The sequence below is a fragment of the Parastagonospora nodorum genome (assembly GCF_000146915.1).
Source record: "Parastagonospora nodorum SN15 chromosome Unknown scaffold_13, whole genome shotgun sequence".
In the NCBI taxonomy this organism is placed as follows: Eukaryota; Fungi; Ascomycota; class Dothideomycetes; order Pleosporales; family Phaeosphaeriaceae; genus Parastagonospora; species Parastagonospora nodorum.
The window spans coordinates 838,000-848,773 of NW_001884561.1; the positions used below are offsets into that span (position 1 = coordinate 838,000).

At 49.7% G+C, this 10,774-nt stretch overlaps 6 protein-coding genes across 6 annotated transcripts; 4 read left to right on the plus strand and 2 right to left on the minus strand.

Moving 5' to 3' along the window:
• Positions 1-643: 643 nt before the first annotated feature.
• SNOG_08876 (hypothetical protein) lies at positions 644-1,433 on the minus strand (the record flags this gene model as incomplete). The annotated part of the gene is made up of 3 exons (XM_001799128.1): positions 644-1,042; positions 1,126-1,255; positions 1,309-1,433. 3 exons carry the CDS (start codon positions 1,431-1,433, stop codon positions 644-646), a joined length of 654 nt encoding a protein of 217 aa, XP_001799180.1.
• Positions 1,434-2,710: 1,277 nt separating this feature from the next.
• Positions 2,711-4,970, plus strand: SNOG_08877 (hypothetical protein; the record flags this gene model as incomplete). Its single annotated transcript, XM_001799129.1, has 2 exons — positions 2,711-3,585; positions 4,040-4,970. 2 exons carry the CDS (start codon positions 2,711-2,713, stop codon positions 4,968-4,970), a joined length of 1,806 nt encoding a protein of 601 aa, XP_001799181.1.
• Positions 4,971-5,280: 310 nt separating this feature from the next.
• On the plus strand, positions 5,281-6,350 carry SNOG_08878 (hypothetical protein; the record flags this gene model as incomplete). Its single annotated transcript, XM_001799130.1, has 2 exons — positions 5,281-5,388; positions 5,439-6,350. The coding sequence occupies 2 exons, from the start codon at positions 5,281-5,283 to the stop codon at positions 6,348-6,350; spliced, it is 1,020 nt and encodes a 339-aa protein (XP_001799182.1).
• Positions 6,351-6,973: 623 nt separating this feature from the next.
• On the plus strand, positions 6,974-7,138 carry SNOG_08879 (hypothetical protein; the record flags this gene model as incomplete). The annotated part of the gene is made up of 1 exon (XM_001799131.1): positions 6,974-7,138. The coding sequence occupies one exon, from the start codon at positions 6,974-6,976 to the stop codon at positions 7,136-7,138; it is 165 nt and encodes a 54-aa protein (XP_001799183.1).
• A 1,402-nt stretch (positions 7,139-8,540) lies between these two features.
• On the plus strand, positions 8,541-9,449 carry SNOG_08880 (hypothetical protein; the record flags this gene model as incomplete). Its single annotated transcript, XM_001799132.1, has 2 exons — positions 8,541-9,005; positions 9,069-9,449. 2 exons carry the CDS (start codon positions 8,541-8,543, stop codon positions 9,447-9,449), a joined length of 846 nt encoding a protein of 281 aa, XP_001799184.1.
• Positions 9,450-10,098: 649 nt separating this feature from the next.
• On the minus strand, positions 10,099-10,470 carry SNOG_08881 (hypothetical protein; the record flags this gene model as incomplete). Its single annotated transcript, XM_001799133.1, has 2 exons — positions 10,099-10,124; positions 10,308-10,470. The coding sequence occupies 2 exons, from the start codon at positions 10,468-10,470 to the stop codon at positions 10,099-10,101; spliced, it is 189 nt and encodes a 62-aa protein (XP_001799185.1).
• Positions 10,471-10,774: the final 304 nt, after the last annotated feature.

The window sequence follows — 10,774 nt, forward strand, 5'->3', positions numbered from 1 at the left end:
TGGCTAACAGGCATTGGGAAGCGTGGTGGCGTTCTTTTTGGAGTTTAGGTTTTGGCGAGCTTGGTTTGGAAGGCAGATTCGATGCGATGCAACGCGATGATATCCTATGATTTGCGAATCTAAATCACGTCTTCTGTTCATTGCATGTTGAGTGCGTGGTGCTGTACCCGACGCTTATATTTTATGTTCAGTTTGTATAAACAGTCCGTGTGTCTATTTTATCACTGCTCCCTTTGCGACTTCTCACATCCAGCTTTCCCGTTCCCACTTCTTCTACTTGCTGATGTTGTCAAATTCCTGCGCTGAAACGGTGGATTTCCATGCTGGCTTTCTTTCGTACCGCACTTGCATGCTAAGTGGCATATATCCGAATTGGTCGGCGCACATGCACTACAAGGGCCGATTCTATATTTGCCACTGATGCTTTTGTGGACTGATGCAGGTTCGATATATCAGGGTGGAGAGCAGGCGCAGAAGTAAGTAAGGGGGCATGATCTAATTGCAAGTCCACACGAGTGAAGTAACCTTCCAATGCGCATTACCAGTCCACCTCAGCGTCCAAGCCAAGACCGCTTCCCGTCCTACCAAAAATGAGCCACGTCCAAGCCATATGCGCGCTGTGCAGCATGTGGAGTTTGCAGATCTACCTCTTCCACCAAATCCCCCTCCCAGTCTCATTCCAATGCCTCCACGTCCCATTACTCCAACTCCACCCCTCACCCACACTCGCGTTCCACTTTCCTACACGCCCATATCCCTGCGTTTCATTGAAGTGATGCTCTCTCGCCCAATGCGTGCCGTTCCACCCGCCCACCGTACCATTCCAGAGACTCACGCCGCGCACAATCGTGTCGTTGCGCGCCACGAGCGCGAGCGTCTTGGCCTTGCTGAGCTCCTGCGGACACCCCGTGTATGCGGCGTACAGCGTTGCGTTGAAGAAATTGCACATGGATTGGATAATGGGGCGGGCGGTGAGGAGGTCGGACATGGTGCAGGTGCCGTTGCCGTGCAGGGCGGCGGGGAAGGCGCAGGGTTCGATGATCTGGGTAGAGTTAAGTTCAGAGACGATTAGGGAATGTGACAGGGCTTCTAAGGCTACGTGGGATTGCAAGGGGGTGGACGTACGGAAGTGTAGTTGGCGTAGTTCACGCAGTGGCATGCTAGGTCGTCGAAGGCACAGCCGTCGTTTTTGTTGGCTTTGATGTGGCACTCGTGCAGGCATGAGGGGAGCCAGGTGTTTACTTTGGCGGTGTCACTGGCAAGACGAGTTAGTACAGCTTTGGAGAGCGTACTGGTGAAGCGACCTACGCGCAGTGATATTTCTGGAAATTGCCGGGCTGGAAAGCGTCGGTGATATTGTAGGTGTGCTGAGCGTGTGTGGGAGCGGGTCTCAGGATGCACAAGAGAAATAGAAGGGGGAGTTGGAGAAACATGGTGGCCGAAAGATGGCAAGGTTAGTAAATCGTTGGTTTGGCAGTGTCGGTACCATCAGACCCCAACCGGAGTTGGTCGATGTTTATATCGTCCACTGAGTTTCGGATTCATATCTATCATGACAAGCACACTATTCTGCGTATGCGAGACTAAAGCAGGACCAAACCTTCATCATGTTGAGGACCCAGATTTACGTGCAGATCGTGCTTCTTGGACACAGCAACCAAACTCGCGCTACATGCGAATAGCCTCATCCACAGAGAATGCTAGCTGTGCAGTAACGAATGTATGTGTAAGCTTGTATGCATCAGCCTTGATAGTCGTGATCCAGTTCACTGGAACGTACTGTTGGAGTCCGGCCCCACGTTCCGCACACCAATATCGCCCCGGCAACGATGCTCACAAATACTCTCGAGACCGCCGAACCTTGGTTCTGAGGCTGCAATCAGGCAAGATATGAGACATCATGACTTGAATGTGTCGATTTCGCGCATCTACGGTGTCTGTCTGTCCGGGAAGTTACGTTTGGCTCTTCCAAGCAAAGTTTTGACCGCATTAGTTCGCAAGGTCCAAAAACAAGAGTGGATATTCTGCATGAGATCGCAGATTTGTCGTAAGGCGGTTCTTACTGATACTTCGTGATCGGAAAGTGACAAGTCTGAATAAGCCGCTGTGTTTCTATGTGTCCGATTGCTTGGTATGGGATCAAAGATTGTATCGATGTACCGGACTTCGTTGGTTAAGATGCTTGAAGACGCCCATGAACATTGGAAATAATCGCTAGGCTGAATATGAAGGGAAGAAATTGCTACATGGCTGTGGAGAAGGAGGTGGTCGGTAAGTCGGAGCGAGATGGGCGCTAGCCTTCATGACGATCGACCTCCAGACTTCACTATGAAACATCATAAATCACGACATTTCTTCTTTCAATGAGAGCCGAGGGCACTTTTTGCCTAGGAAGTCTTTACGTTACACGTGTAATTTGAATGGCGTGTTAAAGACTACCACGAGGCATCGCTGTGCCGTGCACATCCTTGGAGTCGATCGAACAGCCTTCACATGACACAAGTCTCATCGTTCCTGGGCTTGTGCGCGTGTATGATGGACTTTCAATCTTTTCTGCGATGTTGACTGTATTCCAGATAGTAGGCGCTTCCAGTCATGCCTGGCGTTTTGGGGGCCAGATGAGCGGGGTCAAGAACACGCTTCTCCTACGGACAGACAACGGATGCTTCTACCTTGCGCAAATTCAATACTGCAATCTTTACTGTACATCATGACAGAAAATGCTCCAGTGGTCTCCGAGCTTTGCGACATCTGTCGCACAATCGACTTCGCCACCTATTTCCAGCCGCCCGTTGAAGGCGAACCTGCTACGAAGAACGGCGTTGGGGGCCTTCACTACAAGTCGCGGGAACTGGGTCTTCGTGCAGACCTAGGAGAGAAGAAGGCATCATGTGCCTTCTGTCGACTTGTCTATGCGGCTACGGATGTCTTTCCTCGTAGCGAGAGGGCTGCGATCACCGTCAGTAGTGTTCTCTGCGGCACAAGCAGAACAGAAGATGGCGTCAAATCGACCTCGGCGTATTACATGCACGTGTTGATAAACTTGAACGGGAGTCGCACCTCGACCTTCATACAACTCCTCGCAGATAGCGCGCATCTGTTAGGTCTTCGATCCGACTTCCTTGCTCGCATTCCGAGGCAGGACACGTTTGACATGCGCCAGGCGCTTGAGTGGATCGAAAAGTGTAAGATAGAACACGGCAGTCTCTGCGATACACTCGAAGGAGACACCGATGGAGCGATCCCGACTCCCCAGCCTGACGGTTTACTGGCCATTGATCTGCTCAACATGTGCATTTGCCATATGCCAGAAGGCTCGGAGTATGCTGCTTTAAGCTACTGTTGGCCAAAGAAAGCTTACCTTACCTTGTTGAAGGAGAATCGCGCGGCCCTGTTTGAACTCGGAGCACTTGAGGAGAACATGAGCAATTTGCCTGGCACCATTCAGGACGCGATCAGCTGTACAAAGGAGCTCAAAATTCGCTACCTATGGATAGATGCATTATGCATCGTTCAAGATGACGTCGATCAGAAGGGCGATCAACTTCGTCAAATGGACCGAGTGTACAACTGTGCATCGTTGACGTTAGTTTGCGCGTACCCAGTCCCTCATAATACAGACGACCCTTGCAGTGGTTTCCCTGGCTACAACAGGCCTGATGCTAGGAGAGTTCGCGAAGTGCAAACTGTTAAAGGGCTTCGTTTGATGGCAGCATCTCCGGACGTCGATGACTCTATACAGCGCACTAGATGGTATACGCGTTGCTGGTACGTCTTCTTCTTGTTACGTCATGCTACTTGCGCATCCTAACTGGGACCCCAGGACGTTTCAAGAGGGTCTGCTATCTCGTAGGCTCCTATATTTCACTCCTCGGCAAGTATACTTCCAATGCTCATGCAATGTCTACTGTGAAGACACTGTTGGGGAAGACATCAGTCCCAGCACACACGTGTCACCAGGCAATACTGTCTGGAACACAAAATCACGGAATCCGGCAAACACCGAGACAGGTCACTGGGGAGAATGGGCTCTCAGCAGAAAGCCACTAGGAGGTGTCATGTCTATGCTCCTCAACTATGAGTACGCTTTGTCAGCCTACACGTATCGAGAGGTGTCTTACGCATCCGACATGCTGAATGCTTTCGATGGAATCAAAGCTGTATTGTCTGATGCAATGCAGACAGACTTCTGGCAAGGCATACCTGAGAAGATATTCCCTCAAGCCCTATGCTGGCAATTACGTGGCTCGTACCGCAGGCGGAGGCTTTGGCCTGCCGATGGCCTTCCATCTGAACCGCTCTTTGCCAGCTGGACTTGGGCGGGCTGGGAATCGAGCGTGAATCTGAATGACTACATGTCCATCCAAATGTACCGTACCGAAGCCGAGTTTTACATCATCAACGATGACGCGATTGCAACTCGTCTTGCTGTAGAGCCGGAATGGGAGAGCATGCAGAATCAGCGAGCACATCCTCTAGTCATAAAAGCATTTCTGCCTAACATCGTTCCGCGACACATGGTCGATGCTTCCTCGAAGGCATGGCGAAATGCGCGTACTCTGGGCGTGTGGACAACATCGGCATCGTTCATTCTCGACGGCACCCACCACGTGCTGACTACTGCCTACAACCACGAAAAACTGTGGCGCGATAGCACCAACTTTGCCATCAAAGATCAATACGGCGACACGGCTGGATCGATGCTCTTGCCCAAGACTTACTTCGAGGACTTTGGTGCTGATTGGGTCAAGCGCGAGTTTATACTGATCTCAAGAAGTCTGCCACTTGAGAGTCAAATCACGCATTTCGATGAGAAGCTTTACGATAGGAAGAAAGGCTGGTGTTGCTTGAATGTAATGATGATTTCAAGAACTGGTGAGTACACGGCGTTCAGGGCGGGGATGGGTATTCTGCATAAGGAGGCTTGGGTAAAGGCAAAGCCGATGACGACGTTTGTTAAGCTCATGTAGGCTGCTGTAGTTGAAAGGCATGCTCATAATGAATCCAGAGGCTCATGTTTCCATCACACCAATTTCGAAGTGCTGGGAGTGATGGCCCGTATTTCCACCGTCGCTGATTGGCGGGTGCTTCGGGTCAATATCAACCGATGGTGTCTTGAAGATTCTCAGATCTCAACTCTGGAAATCTGAGAGCATAATCGAACAGATGAAAAGACTATCGCAATTGACGTCTCACATAGCTCAAGGTACCAGCCGAAGTAGCGCGAGCACAGCGACAGCTACCCCGCATCGAGCCGAAGACGGAGACACGACCACCAACATGGCGAAACCAAAAGTCGTGGTGACGCGCCAGTTGATCGACGAAGCTCAGACAATACTCGATGGAAAGAAAGAAGATCTCGAAATCGTACAATGGAGTTCAGAAAAGGTAGGCTACGTGTTCAAGACGCTGATGCAATGGCTAACCCGCATGCACAGCCATGCCCGCGCTCCTGGCTTCTCGAAAATGCTCAAGGAGCAACAGGAATACTAGTCATGCTTTCGGATCAAGTGAATGAGGAACTCGTACAAGCGGCTGGACACCAGCTCAAAGCCATCGCTTCCTTCTCAGTCGGCACAGATCACGTGGACCGCGAAGCGCTAAAGAAACGCAACATCCGTCTTGGATACACACCGACATGTCTTACCGATGCTGTCGCCGACCTCACTGTCATGCTCATCTTGATGGCGCAGCGACGAGGCGGCGAAGCAATCTCCAAAGTCACCAAGGGCGAATGGCCGCAAATGCCATGGCATCCTCTACTCATGACCGGCCCACAGATTCGGGGCGCGACGGTCGGTTTCCTTGGGTTCGGGCGAATTGCGCAGGCGAGTCTGGTCAGGTTGATGGGGTTCGGGATCAAGAAGGCTATTTACCTGACCTCAAAACCTGGAAAGTCGGTTAAGGAAGATCATTTCGGATTGCTAAAGGAGGGAAAGATTCCCATCGAGCCGGCGCAAAGTGCAGACCAACTGGCCAGCGAAAGCGATGTGGTGGTTGTTGGCTGTGCACTTACGCCATCTACGAAGCACATGATCAGCACCGACTTCTTCAGCAAAATGAAGAAGCTCGCCGTCATCGTCAACATCGCGCGAGGCCCCGTCATTGATACAGATGCGCTGGTCAAGGCGCTAGATGAACAGCAGATCTTTGGAGCTGGGCTAGATGTCATTGAGAACGAACCCAATATTCAGGCCGATCATCCGATTCTGAAGCAAGAAAGATGTGTGCTGGTACCCCATATTGGGAGCGCGACGATTGAGACGAGAGAGCAGATGGCGACTGAGTCGGTGAAGAACTTGCTAGCTGGGATTGAGGGAAGTGAGATGGTCAATGAGGTGGAGCTATAGGTAGAGTGGTAAAAGATTGAAGGATCAACTCTTCGATTTCTACTTGCGCAAGAGCCCGGAGCGATAGCATCACCCAAGGCCGACAAACCTCATGTCCGCCTTCACCCGACGAGAAAATTTAGGAGGCAGCTTGGATGCTTCCAGGATTGAAAAAGTGGATAGGATATTATATAGCACTAGAAATATTCAGGCATCTTTAAAAAATGTTAACTGCGTAAAGTATTCGTGCACGTTTAAGGCAGGCGCAAGTTTTGTAGCTGCCTAGCGGCATCGGTACATTGAATAAATGTGAGAGGCATGTATTACATATACCCTTTTGTATGGACTGATCTCAACTTCACTGCCTCGATGTTACTACTCCATCCACGTTCTACTCAAATACCTCAGACTCTTGAAACATTTCTATACTTGCCTGATCATATCATGCAACCTTCGATTTCATTCAATGTTGTTAGAGCGCCAATGTATTGGCCCTGTCATGCACGGAGCAATCGGAAGGATTATATCTGAGAGCCTGTAGCATGGTCACGATTTGAGCATCTATCCGTCTTATCAGGAATTTACCTCATGTCAGCCTTTTCACAGACAAGATCTTGGTAGCGTGTGTGGCTTCGGCTACGGACATGTGCGAGTTCATCTTGCAAATCCTTCGCGCTCTTCTCGATGTTACCGAGACAGCTGTTGATGTCGGTAAGGACCTTGACGGTGAGATTACCCTCTTGGACATCTGGCTTGTCGGCGAGGAGTCTGAGGTGAGCACTTGTCTCTACGAACGATGTGGCAAGTAGATAGAAAGCAAATCGGAAAGGGAATTGTATGTTGGTAGTTGCAAAATAAGGTTAGGTCTGATAGACATTGGAGTGGAATACTTGAATTCCGCGACCCCTGATATACAAATACGAGCGAGGCCATAAAACACATTCAGCTTTATAGCATATAAAACTGCTAGAGCAGTCGTCTGGTTTCCACTCAATGCAGTCGGCGCTAATCTAAAGCACCGTTGGGTCAAGAAGGATTTAGCAGAATGCACATTCTCAAAGATGTATATACGCGCAGCCCTGTCGTATGGAGCCATTACATTCTCTTCCGATGGCCTATCGTAGTTCTTGGTTAGTCTGGGGGTGTCCTACATCAGGTCATTACATTCGGAGCTTGGGAGCTCAGAGAGATCTCGAGTAAAGACTGGTCCGATCAAGCTTTTTGGCAGTCTGACCAAAGTCTTATGATGAGGCTACGGCGAATCTTGGGTGTTACCAGGTGCCGGTCTAATTCTTCTGCCATCCAAAAAGGGAAAAGTGAGTTGGCCCGGATATACCTGAAGAATCCTCTACAATTACCTAGAATATTTTGTAGCTACTTATGTATCCAGGCTCCTTCATTACGTTATCACTGTGCTCCTGAAAAGTATTAAGTCATGTTATGTAGGTGCATTGGGGACACAACTGTTGCAGCTGCCAGGTAAGGTCTGTATCTCAGGTTGGGATTACGACAGAGATTTCAAAAAACTCTACCATTGAAAGGGCTTGTCGAAAGTCAACTCTGTATGACTTGTATGTAGGCACGAATGTTGCCGCTGCCTGGTGGCATTCACTATGGTTCAGGAAACACCTTAGCGATTCACTTTCAGTAGGTGTCTGTAGATGATATCACAGCACTGTCATTTTGATATTAAAAAGAGAAAAAGAAAGCACCTCTAAATTTCAGTAAAAAGAAAGCACCTTTAAATTTCAGTACAACCGGGGCCACCCTCAGAGACTGAAATACCTTTCCGGGAGCACCCTCAGATTGGTAGATGGGAGATTCGAACTCTCGCACATTTGACAAACCAAGCTAATTTTAATTTCACTTGGACCATCTAGTGCTTTCTTATAAGTCCTTAATCTAATTCATATTTACCCTACACCTATACCTTAGGCACCTTAGTAGAGAGTGAGTTCCTAGGAGGATCACTGTTGATTCTGTGCATTTTGAATTTAGACTGGGTCACAAAATAAGGTTTTCAGATTATACATCTGTGCCATGTAGTGAAAGTGCGCGTTTGCTCTGCCGGCCTCGGGAGGTGAAAGGCAACTGTCGCAATTTCCGCACTCCGACCGCCCGTTTACACTGTTGAAATATCTTCCCACTTTCTCACTGCCCCAATAAACACCACACTACTACGAAGATTTTGTTTTGCTCTACCATTCTCCGATGGCGCCCCGCACTGTTCACAACGACAGCGACCAAAGCGACAGCGACAGCGACAGCGACAGCGATTTCGACACCGACTGGCCATTCTACAAGGCCCATTCGATACGCAAATTTGCGCGCAAGAGGTTTCCGTATGCGGTTCAGCTGTTACCAGGACCAGACGACATCAAGTATCATGTTCAGTCTGTAAAGCCGGGAACAAGCAACTACATGATCGGCATTACCATTGGTCATATCGGCGCAGCAGGAAGACGCGAGCCAGTCTCTGCTGTCATGGCGCTGACTGGAGAAGTCAACTTCTACCTGACAGAGGAAAAGAAGAGACTCTCGCGCCGTGAACGTTCCGACATTGAGTTGATCACACCTTGGGCCTACCTTGAGAGAGGCGAAAAACATAGCCGGTTGAGAGAGGTGTGCGCCTTGTCCGCATGGTACCTTATGATTCACAACTGCGGAGTGATTGAGGTAAGTCGCCGATGACAGATTGCAGTCCTGCGGCCTTACTGATTGTGCATCTCACCACTGCAGCCCGTTGCGCATTTTACACCTTGCGACACCCACAAGCTCATCGATCTGCACATCGCAGTCTTGATGGTTGGAAATGGAATAAGAAAGGCAGAAGGCATCCAGGAAAAGGATTTAAGCATCGAAGACGTTCGCCGGCTGTGCATCGATGAGATCTATGCCCCAGACGAGTTGGACACCGGAGCAGAAGAAGGCTTAGAAGAGGAGGCAACAAGCATTGTGGAAGACGGCAACGAGATCACTACGGGAGGAACAGAAGGGAGCAAGATCATGACTCAAGCTGAACTGTTCAAGGGTCTACTCGCACTCACAGATCCAGCGAAGAGGGGAGAGTCCGCTTCTCTTACAGCACACTGGGAGGAGAACTACGGTTCGCTCAATTGACCTAGTCCGTTCAGTGTGGCCATTCAGCTGGAAGCGGTCATCACGCAAATGTCGAACCTGGACCTCAATGGTTCGCCCGCGACACCTTCTCTGAATCCTGGAGATAAAAAAGCTGATCATTGAACCGCTTGTGCGCCCTTGAAGCACAGGTTTCGGAGCTCCTGGAGCATTCTGCTAGTTACCGCGCATCCATTCAAGACCTCTAGAAGTCTACAAGCGATCTGACTGAAGACTTTAACCGACATCACTGAAGAGCTGGATAGTTTGGAATGTTGGATGGGGCATTTGTATGACAATGTTCAGAGAAACATTTTGGAGGAACGGATGGGTTCACATGTAGCGATTTGCTGTCAGCAAACATTGTTGGGCGGTGGGAATTCGTATCGCAAATCATACCACGGTACGAAGTAAGGAATACCGTGCTAGGAAACAAACAAGTGATGAAGCGAGAGGTTCCATTGGCTACGTGGATATCGAGTAGTGAGAAACAACTCAATTTCGTGGAGTCGATACCAGTAATGAGTGCCCCTTCCGTACCATGATTGAAATTTCGTGCCCGTCACTAGCCATTGCGCCTTCCACAGTTCACCGAACGCTTTGCTGAGGCTTTCCCGCCAAAATTGCTGTACCTGAGAGCCTTCTGTAGCAGTTACGCTATCTGTTGTAGGGAAGTCACTGCGATGTCGTGAGTAACGTGCCACTCACACAAGTCAAGCATGCAACCATGCGACTCTTACCCATGATCGTGCTCGCTGCCGCATCGCCAGCGTGCTCATCCCGCCTGATCATGCTGCAAGACAGGTTGATGCTGCAGATTTTTTGATGCTCGAACGTCGCGGGCAACCTCTTGCATCTCACCGTCGCTTTGGTGCTTGCGCTCAGTTCTTGCGCCCATTGCCTGCGCTTGAGGGATGACGGCTGGCTTCCAAATCATCGCCAAAGCTTCTTCAATCAGATTCCAGGCGTAGTTCGCGGCGCCTTGAATCATTGGCCACAAAGGCTGGTCACGGTGGTCGTCCATTTTGAGTGTGTTCCGTCGAGTAAGCAGTGTGGGTGGGTGTTGCGAAGGCTTCCGTAAGCAATGTAGTTTTGATGCAGTGTGTAAGGCTTCAAAGAATTCTTGGGGTGAATTAGGACACGTTTTGGGGTATGGTAGAGGTCTTGGAGGTCGCACAAAAGGCCAAGAGATAAGGGTCCAGATAAGACAGGTGACATTTTGGGTCAAATTTGAATCGGACCCTGACACATTCAGATCCTAATAACATAGCAACCGACAGAATATTACGGAATCGTGTGGTGACTCAGCGCACTATAAAAGATTGGGT